The sequence below is a fragment of the Plectropomus leopardus genome, chromosome 20 (genome assembly GCF_008729295.1).
Source record: "Plectropomus leopardus isolate mb chromosome 20, YSFRI_Pleo_2.0, whole genome shotgun sequence".
Lineage (NCBI taxonomy): Eukaryota > Metazoa > Chordata > Actinopteri > Perciformes > Serranidae > Plectropomus > Plectropomus leopardus.
The window spans coordinates 7,705,524-7,722,757 of record NC_056482.1 but is presented as its reverse complement, the minus strand read 5'-3'; the positions used below and the strand labels follow the sequence as shown (position 1 = coordinate 7,722,757).

General features: G+C 39.3%; 1 protein-coding gene across 6 annotated transcripts in view; it reads right to left on the bottom strand.

Moving 5' to 3' along the window:
- garnl3 (GTPase activating Rap/RanGAP domain like 3) overlaps positions 1-17,234 on the bottom strand; it is a 96,281-nt gene that overhangs the window by 61,951 nt on the left and 17,096 nt on the right. The window contains exon 1 of one of the 6 annotated variants that reach the window (XM_042508772.1): positions 4,270-4,554. The exons of the other annotated variants lie outside the window; for them this stretch is intronic. Coding sequence (XP_042364706.1) covers positions 4,270-4,319 — 50 coding nt within the window. The 5' untranslated portion in view covers positions 4,320-4,554. Of the gene's footprint in view, positions 1-4,269; positions 4,555-17,234 lie in introns of those variants that run through there. 6 annotated transcript variants of the gene reach the window in all.

Here is a 17,234-nt window from a genome sequence, read left to right as displayed (position 1 = left end):
CAAAGGGTTAATAAAGCTTATGCTTTCAATAATCAACTACATTTTCACTTTGCAAACCTCAATATGAACAACCAGATGCTACAAAGATAGTCTGTGTAGCAGGTAACAAACCCACGAGAAGAAATCTCACTAACCAAGCAATCAGCCCGTTCTTAACAGGCATGTTTTAAACGGGCACTACACTAATTTGATAAATTGTAATAACTTTGGTGCTCCCTTAAACTTTCATCCAACGCCGATATTTGGGATGGTTTATGACTAAATTCCTTCAAAAATGCCAAAGTGATACAGATGACTAAATACTTGTTAAAGTTGCTGGTAACCAAGCGTTACGCTGCATAGTAATGTTAAAGGCCTTCATTTATGAAAGAAAAAATTGTAGAATGTTCAGCACTGTCTGAAAAGCGTTGTTGTCCAACAACATGGCCATTCGCTTTGGCGTGGTCAGCTGGTAGCAGGGATGGCAGACACAGTTTCAAACAAGAAAACCAATCAAAAATGCTCAAAATTTAAATGCACTCTGCAAAATGAATGAAAGCATTTTGGATGCAGAGAAAGCTCTTTAAAAGCCATCCTACCCTTGATGGTGCACTCAAATTTGTCTCAACAGCTTTGTGGACCTGCAATGTCCAGAAATATGCCCAAAGATGCAAAGCAACAGGATGACTTTTATTCTACAAATAAGCTTTTTTTTTACCTATATAATCAAATATATTCAGGTGACTTGCTTTATAATCACCAACAATTTGATTAGTTACTGTAATTTAGTTTCTTTTTTTCTCAGCTACTATAAGGGACTACAATCACATTTATTTTGTAATTGAATTAGACAATGCCATTTACATGTAACTAGTTAGTGCCCAACGCCAGTAAGTACAGACTCACAGAGCTGCATGGCTGTAGACTCTTAGTCCGGTGATGATAAAAGAGTGATTGATTATAGGCCTCTCCTGTTACCATACACTCTTGACATGCTGCTTAATTGTGAGATATCCCACATTTGAAGCCATTATTCTGCATTCTAAGCCGCTCATGTGTTTGGACATCAGGACTTGAACTCTGCACCGCAGTGGTTCAGTCACTTTCCAGCAGCATGATGGCCGTTAGCCAAAGAAAAATGACTTTGAAAGCTTGGACCAAAGAGAAATAGCTACTGAAAGAGAAAAGAGGTAAAATGGATATTCATTACTCAACTGCTGCCCTCAGTAATGGAGTACGGGAAAGGTTACAAGCTGTGGTTTCTGTCACAGGACAATGGACAGTCGCCACTGAAAGGCTCCATAGAGTCCAGTGAAATGTGAAGTATAAATCACACTGCCACCCAGCATGTTAAACCTCCAAGTGCTGCTCTAAAAAATCCAATCCTTTTATCAGTTATGTTAAATACCATATGACTCTTTAAACTCTTAAATTCCTCCATTAAGTAGCTCTTTTTGAGATTGTGTCAGAGAAAAAATACACCGACAGACCTTGATGCTGAGTGGCACAGAAGCGACACCAAACACAAGACTCTTGAGAATGACAAAGGCACGTATAAAAAAGCCCAACGTTCAGGATTTTATCAAACATTTAACAGCTTATCTTTCGCATACATGCTTCCACATCTGGCGAATGCATGTGAGGATGTAAATAATAAATCAGTCAGTCGACTGCTGCAGTTCTAAGGAATAACTGCAGAGATGTGAGCTTCAAACTGGTGTGCAGAGCCTTTTCCCCTCCATATGGGGTTTAATATGGGAGCTTTGGTCAATAATTTTGGGATTTAACCCTATGAAACCTGGAGCAACATCACTTTTCTTGTGCTGCTTTCACAAGTATTTAAAGCTTTGAACTCTTGGTGAAAAATGTTCCACAAATTGCAAGGAATACATAGATTTAGAATTTTTTTTTAAAAGCCAGGGAAATAAAGTGAAGGGAGAGAAGAAGAAAAAACAGGGGAAAACTATATTCATAATGACATATTTAACATTAAGTTAAAAAAATTATTAAAATTTATAATTACTTTTCCCAGGTCATTTCTTTGTTGTTGTTATTATTATTATTATTTTTTTTTTTTAAACTTTTTTTCGCATTTCTTCTTTCATTGCTTACTGCCTTCTTCCCATGTTTTAAAAAGAAATCAAGTAAATTTGCACAGGTTTTAAGGGATTAAATGACTCTTATCCAGGACATGATGATTTTCAGGCAAAGCGCTCTAAAAAATATATGTTTGGTATCCTAAACTCTGCCTGCAAAAAAGCGCTCACAAGGCGTTGGTTACTTCCTGAACGCCCCACAATACAGGAGTGGATAGATATATTAATTGATATTTATCTTATGGAAAAGATAAGTTTCTCTCTTCGCCTTCAGAAGAGTATGTTCATTGGGCTCTGGACCAAGTGGGTGAAATATGTAAAACCTCTACGACCAGATTTTGTGGAATGCATGGATAGATGACCTTATTATGTTTTATGTTACCATTTTCTTCTTCTTTTTCTTCTTATTTTTTTTTTTACTTTATTATTTTTTAATCGCACTGACTAATGACTAATAAACCCTGAACAGCAAGGGAAAATGAACTGCCTATATTAATGTATGTTCTGTACCATAAAATGCTGTTCAGAAAAATAAAGAATTAAAAAAAAAACCTTACTCTTGTCCAATTTGAATCCAATCTGAATTTATCTAATCCAAGACTTGTAAATCAAAAGGCATCTGCTCAGAGTTTAAAAACACAGGTAAAAAGGCAACAAGCAACTTGATGAGAATTTTGTTTTACAAATTTCAAGAAACACGTAGATTTAGAAAATTATGTTTAAAAAGCTAGGGAAAATGTCAAGGGGAAAAAAATAGCTAGGGAAAAACTGTATCAATAACTATCATAATTACTTATTCAACATTATGTTACAAAATTATTATCATTTTCCAAGGTCATTTTAATTCCTTGCTCTTGTTTTTTTAAACTTTCTTTTTTCTTCTTTCTTTTTTTTTTATTTTTTTACATTTTTTTTGCTAGTGATGGTGCAATTTCTTCTTTCATTCCTCTGCTTTCTTCCTCTGATTTAAAAAGAAATCACACCAATTTGGTTTTCAAAGGGTTAAACCACTCTTATCAAATTTGAGTTTATCTAATCCCAGATGTGTACTTTCTTTTTTCAAGTTACAGATTGGTGCATTGTATGAACAATGCAGATGAATAGTAATCCATCCTATTCTTTTCAGCCAAAGATTATTCCCAATAAAATAAAGCATACAGTCATTTTGGTGCAGTGATGTACAGAAAATAGCAGTATACAGTGAGGATGAGCTGGATGAAGACTGTCAAGTACAAACCCATGCTGTAACATACCATAAGAGCATTATTATGAGTCTTTAGAGCATTTCATGAAAATTTCAGGACATCTTTGCCTTCTTTCTCCTCCCTCTCTGCACAACTGGTGCAGCATGGAAAAGAGGCGTCTCTGCCATATGCAGCCTTGTGCCATAAGAGCTTTACGTTCACCATATGATCTCTCTCTGTCCAAGAGTCACTGCAGCCCCGCTCTTTTGTTGCAGCATTGCAATTTCAGATCAGTCTAAGAGGAAATAAGCTACTACTGAGCAACCTTGGACTACAGCTGAACTATGCTGCACAGTTTAAACCAGATGCCAGCCCTCAGAGTCGCCGCATACGTTCTTCTGTCCCTGTCACGCGCCTCCACTCTACCTTGTGCCGAAAAGCATGTCATGAATAATTCATCATTTTCCGTGCTCATGCTGAAATATCTGCTCTCTGGGGGTGAAAGGGGGGGCAGATCAATTAATAAGCGACAGAATATCTGCACAAATGAACCGACTCGGTTCGTAATTCATTAAAAAAAAAACTGGCGACAAAGCCAATTAAAAAGCTGCTGTGGCTGAGAGAGTCTGTTGAGGAGCGTCAATACTTCCAGACTGGAGACTTGTGGATTCAGTGGCGGTCAGTTTGCCAGCCATCCCAGAGTAAACCGACAAAAATCTATGAATCATTACGCACTTAATATATAACTAGACAAGTATTCAAACTCCGCCAAAAGAGTCGATTACTGCAAACATCATTAGCCGATCCAAGGGCGTAATAACGCACTTTACGCACCGGAGCAGGTGTCTTCAGCTTTGTCTCATCTGCTCGGGGCTGCATAATAATATATGCCAGTACTGCAGGGATATGACAGAGCGACGACAGAGAGCTATGCATTCAACAGATTAAAGATGGCATGCGTAAACATAGTAAGAGTAGCATTTTTTTTTTTTTTTTTTTTTGGTTTTTACCGCTGATTGAAAGTCAACAGTTTGGTAGAGGCTGGATCCACACTGTTCATGTCCCCATGCGATGTCAGTCCAGCAGGACAAGGCGACACAAGCAAAACCGGCGTCTCTCTTTTTCCAACCGTGTGTTTCTCCCCCAGTTAAGAGCGCAGGGACATCACTGCGGCGCAAACTCCGACAAACATCTGATCGAAACCCGGCTGGTGGTCGGGACTCTTTCCTCTGCGCGCAACTGGTCACAGCATGATGATGAAGCGGAACGGCTCTGCCATAGGAGCTGTGTGTTTACTGTCTCTCTCTCTCTCTCTCTCTCTCCCCCTCTCTCTCTCTCTCCCTCTCTCTCTCACACACACATCAATGGTGCATTTCAATCCACCACAATTTGTTGCTGGAGGCTCTGCAGAGCAAAAGGCACCATTCAGAGCAGATTATTCTTATCGTTTTGTCCCCTCCCTTCTTTGAGTTGCTATTACATCACCGTCAATTACGTGAAGCTTCTCTACAGTTACAATATCCTGGAGCGCAAAGTGATGTCAGGATGCAGGGGTCGCATTATATCATTCAGTGTGAGCACTGAGAGGAAATAAGAAGCAAATCTAAACATGAATTTACTTTTTTTTCTGCTCTCAAGTCTGATCAGTTCGAAGCAAAAGGCAGGAAATGCAGCCTTTCATCAGTTTTGCATCATACGATGTCTAATTATTGACAGTAAATCAGCTTTTATTTTGAAGTTAATCAAACTTACCACTTTCTAGAAAGTCTTCATAAAGTCAAAGTTGTATCTAATGGCTTTACTAATAGTTAGCAAATTACTATTCTTTTTTAGAGCAATAAAAGCCACTAATAAGAGGAGCAGCGTTTGGGTTGCCAGGTTGTGAACAGTGCTTTTTGGCAGGCCTTTCTTAAAGACTAACTAAAGCCCTAAACCACTATTTTCAGTTGGAAAGCAATTAATTTGGGTATTAAGTAGTGTAGTTAATTGATTCAGGTCCAACTCTTGACATTTGAGAAGAAAGTATTAAAAATGTACATATTGTATTGTCTACAGCTCCTATGGCAAAGTGACCGCCATTTAAAGGTTAAAATCTGCCATTGCAAATGAATTTTGCTATTGGCTGATCCTGGTGGCTTGAGCCCAGTCTTATCACCATCCGAGCCCCCTGTCTCTGCCCCATCACCGCCCTGTAGCCACGCCATCTCACCCACTGGCTATTTCATGTGTGTGCTGGGGCAGGGAGGTGCTGTGGATTGAGAGGTGGCACGATTTGGGTGACTAGGTGTGTCTTACCCCCCCTGCCAGCCCTGCTCATTTTTGAGACTTTTTTCACATTCCATGAAGGATGTGCTCAAGCCAGACATGGGGGGTTTAATTGCTCTTTAAAGGGATACTTTACACCCCAATTATCATCTATATATTAGTTACTCACCCCATGTCATGTTAATAAAACTGTATTCTCGATTGACCTCATGATGAATGAAGAATCCAAAAATGCAGAAAATTCTCTATGGATTGAAGTAATAGAGGGCCACATTAAACCACAGCAAAACTATATCGTGACCACCTCACCTTTCTGGCTTCTGGGTTGGCTGCTCATTTTTGTCTTTGTGTTCTGTGTTGGTAACGTTGTTATTGGAAGCACCTCGGGCCCAGTGTTCCCAATAAACGAACACCTCACTGACTGAGTGACTGCCACACCTCATTGGCTTGGCTGTAGCACCTTATGTCGCCCTCCATTATTTGTATTTTTTTTTTTTTAAGCTAGCCAAAACCACAATATTTATAATACCTTTGCATAAACAGTCCCATGCACCGAGAAATGATATACAAATGATCTTTTAAGGGGTGCAGTATTCCTTTAATAGACCCATACAAATGTTACAAATGTTGGTAATTTATTCCTAAAAACTCATGAATTTCCCATGTCCTAATGAATCTAAAGGTACAAATGTTAGTATGTTATTGATAAAAGGTTTTAATCCATCAAGTCTGTCATTGTAAATGTTAATAAGATGTTAATATATATGCTGATTTTGTTCCCAACAACAGTCCAACCAATCAAAGGGATTTTTTCACAACCTGGCAACACATAAATTGTTCTTATTAATGGCATATACTTGAAGCATTTAGAAATGAATTGCTAATCATTAACACTTAAAACTATATAAAGGATGAGGTATATCAAAACTTGCTCACATTTCTCAGATCCTCCCCAATCAATTTGCTCCTACTGGATGTGCTCCCCAGGGTCTACCCATAATCCCCCTCAACAGCAGGTCCTGACAGCGATGAGGTCATTCATTCATTCATTCATGTTGCCTCCCTCCTCTTCTCTCTGGCTCGTCATCTGTCACTCTCTTGTCTCTCTCTTCACCTCTTCGGTGCACACTTTTCTGCCTTCCACTTATGAACTCTTAGCTTATTTAACATGTACGAGCAGGTGCGCACACAGATCTAACAACTGGCATTAATTATGCTGCCAAGTTTATTGGAGGAACTGAGTAATGGCATGCCATAACTTTTATAGACATTGTCGTGATTTCCTTATTATTTTGGGAACCCCAAAACTGTAAGAAATGTTCTGCTCAGTACATGTATCTCAGTCTCTGCCTACTCCTAAGAGAAATATTTGTCTCTATAGCTGCTTAATGCTTCAATATGTTCACCAGCTAGTCGCTAACAGAGTCTATCTGATGTCTATCTGATGTCTATCTGATGAGCAGGTAGTGTACAGTGACTTTTAGAGCTTTTCTCTGAAAACAGCCACCTGCTACATCAGAAAAGCTGAGAACTGTGACACTGAACCAAAACAGTAAAGCTGCAGCCAGACAGTTAAACAATGAACTAAATCCTGTCTGTAAAGCTGTTAATTTAGGACGAGCTGTGGGTTGGAGCACTCCTTCCATGATGTCACATTATTTTCACATTATAAATCATACAGTCATTATTATAAAAATATCAATTATAACTGTTTCATGTTGAAATCCGATAGTAAGTATGTTTTATACAAGCTGTTAAAAAAGGCCAGAGCTCTTTAGGACCAGCCTGGTCTCACTCCCAGAGCCTCACAATATGGTCCAACCAATCAAAGTAATAGTGACACAGAGAGCGACACTGTTAAACATTTGTGTAAGACACACTGGGCTTTCCATCGACTTCATTGGAAACCCATCAGAGTCATTGTTAGATGCTCAGAAAAATGGATGTAGTATAAAGAGTGTTAAAAAGTCTGCTAATGGGCCGGCGAAAGAGGAGGTGGATGTGTCCAACAGCATCGGACATTGACAAGGGGAGCGGCCTTCGAGACCGACAGTAACAAGATCAGTTGTGGAGTTTGTGCCACTTAAAGCCAGGTTTTCTTTTAGCAACATTTGTAATCTTTTACCAGTCATAAGTAATTAGTCTTGCTCTCTAAACTGAACCACCGACCCCCTTCTTACTGCTGCCTGTTGCCTAAGGCTAAGCGTGACCCCTTATGTGAGTCGCCTTCAATACTATTTCCACACTGTAATATCCTTTGATTAACCAAAATTTGGCAAAATCCTGGACAGTGCCATCCAACAAGGAGTTTCCTTTTCTATATGCTGATCTGACAGAGCAGAGGACTTTTGCAAGAGAAGGAGAGAGTGACCATGGGGTTGTCATGTTGGAGTCTGGATGTGTGGACATGGATTACCAGAACCATCTATAAAGCAGCAGCCAGTTTTGCTGTCTAAACCCAACCACGACACCCTCTTACTGACCCTTAATGCGACTCAAAGCCAGGTGTTATTTTATTAATATTTACAGTCTTTCCGAACCATAACCAAGAAGTGCTGTTGCTTAAACTTTACTGCTGCCTCCCTCTACATCAAGATACAATGCAAAAGGGTGCAACCTACATCATTTTGGTCACGCCAGGGGCTTTTCCCCAAGCAGCAAAATATGACGAGTAGGGAGGAGATCAAACTGCCAGGACCCCAAACAACATTTGGAGTCTTGTCACATTTAGTGTTATACTACAGGCTGGGGGAAAATACTCGCCACTTGTCAGTAGGTGGAATAAAAGGATGGAGCACACAAGAAGAAGAAATATTGAACTTGTGAAGGGGAGGACACAAAATGAAGAGGAACGTGGCAAAAAAGTGTCAAAAACAGACTTTAATTTTTGTATTCTCTGCTCACACAAACACAGAACAGCAGGCGAAATGTGAGCTTAGGAAAATCTGATACCTTTACAATAGCCCAGCCACAGCCTGTGTCTCCAGCTCAGTCTACACACACACACACACACACACACACACACAACAACATGAAAGAGTGCAGGAATGCTCGGCTCAGGCTACACGGCACTCAGCTGCTCATCAATTTTTAATCAGTAGAAACCCCCCTCTGTGGCACGCCACACCACAGGAAAACACCTAAAGCTACTGACACACATGGCATTTTTCCCCTCTGAATGTCACTCCCTTTAAAATAGCTCACGTTATGCAGCTGAAATCTGCAACAGCCTGAAGATAAAGAAATCCTTTTCAAAAAGTGACACTGCTGAAAAGGAAGCCCTCCTCCTTCTCTCACGTCAGGATCGAGTTGCAAACAATCAGCCTGCACACACACACACACCCACACACACACACACACACACACACACACACACACACACACACACACACACACACACACACACACACACACACACACAACATGAAAGAGTGCAGGAATGCTCGGCTCAGGCTACACGGCACTCAGCTGCTCATCAATTTTTAATCAGTAGAAACCCCCCTCTGTGGCACGCCACACCACAGGAAAACACCTAAAGCTACTGACACACATGGCATTTTCCCCCTCTGAATGTCACTCCCTTTAAAATAGCTCACGTTATGCAGCTGAAATCTGCAACAGCCTGAAGATAAAGAAATCCTTTTCAAAAAGTGACACTGCTGAAAAGGAAGCCCTCCTCGTTCTCTCACGTCAGGATCGAGTTGCAAACAATCAGCCTGGGTTACCTGAACACCCCCGCCTCTAATTAGAGCCCTGAGGCCAATCTCACACACACACATGCACACACATACACATACACACACACACACGCACACACACGAAGCCGTTCATGCATGTTGCATAAACACAGCCTCATCACACACCCTCCCATTGTGACACTTTGACACACACTGCCCGCATGGCCTTTTGCATAAGGGCTTCTGGTTTTTTAATGGTTGCATGTGAAGTTGGTCTGTAACATGGGAAGTCAGACGGGGAAGACTTCCTGTTCAAAGATCAGTCTGTTAATGTAGCCTAGGAGCTTCAGTATTCCCCTGAATGAACAACAAAGCTACCATGAGAGAAAAAAAAATAGTATAATGTGACAGCAGTCTGCTGCAGGTGATGAACACAATCCACTGATCTCTCTCGGAGGAAATAAGAAGACATAAATCCACCAAAACACAAGAGGTGTATGTGTTTAAGTCTGTTTTTTCCTGATGTTTCCCTTCAACTCCACTGATCTGAGAGAACAGATGACAGCTGCTGTGGAGAATGCAAAAAAGCCTGAACAAGCTTAACAGAGTCGATCAAAGATAGTAAAACCTGCTCCAACATTTCAAGGTACCCTGTGGAGTTTTCAACCAATAGTAACGCTATAGAGCAATGAGTCTTAGTATTTTTTTTGTATCACCTGCAGATATTCAACTACCTGACAACTGGTGGCGGTAATGTGCAAAGAAAAATGCATGCTGTAGCAATTTGCTAGCAGAGGCAAGGATGTAACTCTTCTTCTAAGCACAAGCAAGCATGAATTACACTCACATTAACACTAAAGCCAATTTTATTTTGAATATATATAACAATATAGGAAGTGGCATGTGCTGTTTAGATGTTCCGATTAGGAAATATTCTTAATGTAGAATTTTTGGATCATGACACAAAATACGCTGGTATTATTCAGGTTCTAGGAGCATCATTTGGACATGTGTATAGGACATTCAGAATATGCGTCTCAATTTGGGGTTTCACAGCAGTTTGCGACAAACCTTGTCTTGCCTATTTACAGTCAGTTCAGGATGTTGTGACGGATACGTTGCACACAAACCAACTTGCTAACAGTTTGCAAGAGATGCACGCTCTAAAGAAAAGCCAACACGTCTGGTCAGGAGAGAGACACGTCTATTTAAACAACTGGCTATCACCAGGTTTTTGGATATGCACAAATATTGCAACTATTGCTTTTCAAGAAGGTGGTTTAAAAAAAAAAATATCAAAAAAAGGCTGGGTTTGCACAGCTGAATAAGTCTGTCACTGCCAGTTTGGATTATTTGGAAAAATCTTATATTAATGCAAAGATGGAAAATAACACAAGTGGCTCCAGCCGTTCCACTTTTCCATATTTTGAGGACATGTAAGGGCATGTTAATTAGAGTATGCAAACAAGAATATTAATGGGATATTCATTTTCATAAATTATGTAAAGAGATTTTTTTCATCTGAGTAAGGGGAAAAAATATGAAATTCGGCACGTTACAGTTGCGACGCACTGTCTGCATGAGCAGAGATGGTATAATGTCAATATGATTATTAAAAGAACATTTTTACTATTTTTGCTAAAAACGCATGTGCCATGTTCAAAAAAATAAGGCCAGGTTCCTGTACTCAAGTTTTGCAGCAAGTGAACAGCAGCTGAGACATGCCCAAGCCGTGCTGCTCACAGTCAGTGATGCTGCTCAAACCTGTTAACATGGGCGCCGAAAAAAAAAAAAAAAACAATAGAAGAAGTTTCATAACACACACTCGCTGCTCACGCAGGCAGTGTGTCCCACGTGTAAAATCTGAATTGCAAATGTTTCCAGAAGAAAATGCATTGGACACATTTATTAGGCTTTGAGGATACACACAGCATGTTTTGGTGAGAAACAGTCAATGTAAACATAACTTTGTTTGTTTCACATAAAAACTCCACAGGGTTTCTTTAATGCTGCAACAGGCTACACATTAACTCCTGGACTGTAAGAGGAAGCAATGCTCTGAGCCACCCCTCAGAATGAATAGGAGACCAAAAAAGTATTTTGACATATGGAAAAAAAAAAGATGAAATTCTTTACTTTAGAAACTCTACTAATATTCCTGTTGTTTGACCTCTTTTAGCAGTTTTTACAACAAAATGACCCAACTGTTATTTTTTCAGGCTGGAAGTTGTTCTTTTCATTTTCATGAGCACTTGTTCTTTGGATCGACTGAGGGCTTCAGCATTCATTAGGAAGCTAAATATAAACTATACACCTCAATTTTTAACTCTTATATGTGTTTTTGTGTGTGTGTGTGTGTGTGTGTGTGTGTGGGACCGAGCACTGATGGACTATCCCAGGCTTTGCATTCCCCAGACAAATGCAACTTCAAAGCTCGGCTTATAAATGTGGGTGTAAGCATTATGGTGCGTGGGCTCAATCCATGTGTCCATTCCAGCAAGGGTCGTACAAGCACAGGTACACAAAATACGAGTGTGTGCGCACAAGCACTCGCATGCACAAGTCCGTGAAGCTGCATGATGCGGATCAGGAGCTCTCGACTCAATAGTGTACTAATCCCTCGGAGCTGCGCCGCCTTCTCTCTGGACAGCTGCCACTCCGGCCCCTTCAGTCTCACAGAGTAAGCCATGTCTGACCACGGCACCTTTCCCACGCGTAGCATACACAAAGCCTCTGTTACTGAGTGTGTGAGAGCACACAATGTGATTAGATACACAGCTACTGACACTGAATCACACTGGATCCAAATGGGAGTCATTTCTTAAAATAGAGACGTATGAAAATGAGTAAAAACAATGTAATGCAAAGTGCATGACACACTTCTACAAGCGTAAACACAGCTGGGTTTTTATCTGTAACACACAGCCAGATACAACATGCAAATCAATAGACCTGTCATCCCGTCACCGTTCACTGATGAAGCTGTGGTCCCTGGGTAATATGTAACTTGGAGGAGGAAGCAGTAACGATAAATGGCTTTATTTGATTATAGTTTTATGCAACCGAGTGAGTTCCAGGAGGCATTTCACTCAGACTGCAGAGTTTTTGGCAGTGGTGGAAGGTACATGTAGTCAAGAACTGGACTTAAGTACACTTTTAATGTGTTTTACTGGAGTGTTCTTATTTTGTGCTATTTGACTCCACGACATTACAGCGGGCATTTTCTATGCCTTACTCTGCTGTATTTATTAAGACAGATATAGTTACTTTTTAGATTAAGACTTTACATATAATTAACTTGTATCTTAAAGAATAAAACTTTGAATTTTTTAATGCTGTGTATTTAATTAGGTATTTTAAGGCATTCTATTCTATTTTATGATCTTTTTTTGACTTGATAATAAATAAATCTATTTATTATTACTACTGTTATTAAAACCATCCCTTCACATGCAAGCAATTCCACCAAAATGTCCCCCTTTACTTTTACTTACATAAAGGATCTGAGCGCTTCTTTCACTGCTGTTTTAGGTGAAAATGAGCAGCTGATTCAGACTGTTTTATGAGTTTTAAACCTCTGGATGTAAATTCCAGTGAGCAGTCAGTAATCTTCCCTAATGGCGGTCATTACACACATAAGCACATGTACACAAACACAACACACACGTGCAGATGATTTGGATTCAGAGCTTGGCCTCTTTGTTTCCAGTGCGTCCTAAATGCCAGCGGGTCACTATGTGGCCTCGGTGAAATGTCACCGTGTCAGGCTGCAGCGATTGATGATGGCACTCTCATTAAACGTGATCGGATGAATTAACCTTTTGTCTGTAACGATCACATCAGCTCCGGACACCACTCTGCCCTTCGCCCTTTGGCTTCATGTGTTGTGTGTGTGTATATATGTGTGTGCGCTTTTGTACAGTGTCTTGGTCACTTTTGCTCTGTAGTCATGAATTAAAAAAGAAAAAAATCAGGGATGCATTTGTGTGTGTTAGCATTATCAGAAATGTTGGCTGTTAGACAACACATAGAAACAAGTAACTTGTTGTGTCTGCATGAAACCCACAGCAGAAGCTACCTGAGTCCACCTGCTCTTCTCATTAACGTCATTGCCCCTAATGCAAACACTCCCCCCAGTGGAGCAGTATGTCTGACCTATGCACTGCACCAGGCATTTCTGTACTGTAGAAACATACACTTTGAATTTCTCTGCAGCTCATCAGCTTGATTTTCAAGCAGAATCAAAAAGTCCAAACTAAAAGACAAAGATCCAAAGTATCAATTCTTTGTCTTAAACTATATTTTTGCAGCCTCCACCACGAGAACATCACTGCATTCCCGGGGAGGGTCTGCCCTCTTGTGGTTAAAACTTGTATCACAGTCAAATAGGAAAGAAAAACAGTGTATATGTTTTATTTATATAAACTTTTGAGTTTATATAAATAATATTAATAATATTGCTTATCATCTCATCACTTATAATCAAAATTTACCCTTTACTCATGATTTTTTTTTTATTTTTTAGGGAAAAGTATTTCACTTTACTTTCAGGAAAATTAGGGTCTTCTGATGTATCCCTACCCACCCCAGGAGGTCGAATAAAACCATTTAAACAATTAAAAAGAGTGTACTAAATTATACATATGGACACCAATTTATTTGTGAAGTTATTCAGTACTTGTAATTTAGTAATTTAATTTTAATCAATTTCTGAGGCCTTATTTTCTTACTGCTTAGGTTTCTGGGATCTTTGTTAATGAGACAAAGATCACGTTTTCTGCCTTTGCAAAAGAAAACAATCTATACAGTGCTGGAAGTTACTTTACTAAAGCAGTTACTAAATAAATGTACTAAAATTTAAATTTTTATGTTTTCTATTAGGTTACTTAAACTAAGTAACATTTTCTAAATTCTTTTGATCATTTTTTGTAACATATCAAAATCTACTTGCCCAGCTCATTTGTCTGAATCTTATATTTCCATGGCAAACACACTTTTCTAACAATATCCTGTGCGTCTCTGTCATTGATGTGTGGCAGGTGCACTGCACACACATGCATGGTTGCACTTAAAAAAATCTGTTTCTGGTTGATATGTGCTCCATAAATCTTGGCGCTAAATAAAGCGTGAATAAAAAAAAAAAGTGATCCCTTCAGGTAAATACCACCGATAAATACATGACGCCATTACATGTTTTCTGTTTATCCCCAACCCTGCATGTGTATGGCTTTATCTTGTTTCTCTCCTGTTCCTTCCAACCAGCCTACACTTCACAAAAAGCTGCTCATACTATCACAAATGGCAAATATGAATCATTCTTGAATTAGATAAATTTGATTCTTTAAGGACCGCGCATGCGTGCCTCTAGACTGGTGAAACCAATTTTACACCCACAAAAACTTGATTTACAGTCCTCACTGTATGCAGGGAAACACCTAAACTACTAGATCAGGTTCCTTAAGCCACTTCAAACCATTAAATGCCCTTCATTTATTGAATTTATTTGTGAAGGGATCATGCAAAATATCCAAGATAAATGTTATGAGGGCTGGACAAGAATGAGAAAATCAAATATCATAATATTTTTTATCAAACCCCACAATATGGCAACAGTATTGTAGAGTTGACTATTCGTGCTTTCACAAAATATTTGCACATTAAGTCTAAAAATAACATGGATATAATGATTAGAACTACACAGTTACATCAGTCTGGTAAGTTCAGGAAATTGCATCACTTTGTGCAGCCTTTCAAAACACTTACAATGTTATGTCATCCAGAGTCTTAGACAATATCTAGTGTCACATCAAGACATTATAACATTGATATATTGCATAGCCCCAAATGAAGCTTTAAGCCAATTTTCATCTGCATACCCTTGGCAGGTTACAATTAACACCCTCAACATCCTCACAGTGAGAGACCAGCACTGCACAAATGAGACAGTGAGACAGGATGCATAAAACAGTCACACACAATCCACCTCTTACTTACACACACACACACACACACACACACACACACACACACACACACACACACACACACACACACGTACACACACTCCATGTTAACAACAAGTATACGTCTGCATCTGTTATTATTAAAGCAGGGCCATCATTTCACATAATGACACATCTCCATCACTGTATTGTGTTAACATCTACCTTTGCTACACAATGTCACCTCCAAGAAACAAACGGGAAAATGCACTTAAGCAAACCATCAATTCTGCCTCTTCAGAGAATCCCGCACATGCTTCATCTCTGTTCAGCCATGCTATCAGCCCAGCTGCTCAGGGGATGGCAACGTCAGTCTGCCCACCACTTTGGTCCCCGAAATATCGACTGATATGAAATTTTGTACACATTTTGTACACACTGACATCCACAGTCCCCCAGGGCCCATTGTTCATAAAATGTAATCTGATCAGAAATATCTGGAATCAGATATTCCAGATATTCCTGCAAATAGGAATATCAACCCGACTGGATCACTCTGATTTAAATACAGACTTTTCCTCTTAAAAACCAGCTCTAAATGGAACTACAAATCAAACAAGTCTGGCGACTAGCTCTGTGAATTACAACAGGTAGAATATCCAGAATGGGGTCACGGTGTATTTTTATTTTAATAGATAAAAATAGCTTGGGGGAGGCAACTGTCAACTACTTTTGACTGTGTCATTGTATTGATTTCTTTTATTTTACTGACTTAATATAAGTAGCATAATGTAAACGTTATTTAGTTGATCAATGTGACAGTTAAACAAATCAAGAGCAAAAATAAAAAAGTGTTTATATGAAGGGTCAGTTTCAAAGTTTTATTGCATATTGTTGCTGAAATCCACCGTAAATCCATCCGTCTGCTGGAATCAGGATGATCCCAACTTTTTGGATCAAAGAATCAGACTAAAAGGTTTTGAACAGCACATACTGAAAGTTTGATCGAGATCAAAATCATTATTAGATTATGTGATCTAACCCCATCTTAAATTAATTCAATCAAATCCAGAAATCAGATTCAGATTACTTCTAAAAAACTGGAAAAATTGCATCACTTTACTGTAATGCAACCTTTAAAACCCCGTAAAAGACAACACTCCTGACAATACAATATCCAAAATCTAAGACTATATCTACTCTCAGGGTATTAATATAACATTGCCACATTGCCAAGCCTTGACAGGACTCAGAGTGTGAACTGTAGAAAATCTGTTCATCTTTAACTGTTCATCTTGTCCCATCACTGGGGCAAAATCGTATTTTTTTCAGTAATTTATGGCCAAATACCTGCAAAACTACTGACCTTCCCATCAACCGCGGCTGTAATATGTGTTTAGTGCTACTTAGCAAATGTTAGCATGCTTAACTATAATTCTGAAAGCTGTAAAATGGCCAAATTGATTTTTTCTGGCACTGAGCAACATATAGTTCTGCTTCCTGCCAGGCCGTTCCTTTCCAAAAAAGACATTATATCCACCTCAGCCCCTTTTTGATCAATCTGAAACACATCAAAACAATAAAGCGCAATAGTGAGGCCTGTAACTCACAAGTGGAAGATGCATCTATTTGTGAATGTTCACAACGCTACACAGAAATGTGCACCTGTATCTTCTACATCACACTGTTTTTTGAGTTTAATAACAAAAAGTAAATGCACAATTTAAAAATGGCTCAGAAGAAATCGCAACATGCAATATAATCCATATACTATTACAGCTGTAAAGGGGCCTACAGTTTGGGGAAACTCCCTGTAAGCCATTTTCAAAGAATGTCCACTCTTGAACAACTTCATTTGAGCCACATCTTTACAACCTCTGCTGAAAATAGACCCTTTCTGGATGTTTCTACACGTACTTTTCAATGTGCACTTCCATCTCTTTCATTCTTTCACCCTCTCTCTATCGCTCACTCTGTAACCAAGAGGAGGTTTTGGCGAGCCTCCCTCAGAAACCGCAGGGGTAAAAATGTACAACAGTAACCCTTCATGGGCTCCATTTCCTCCTCTGTCTCTCCTGGATCGCTCTTTAA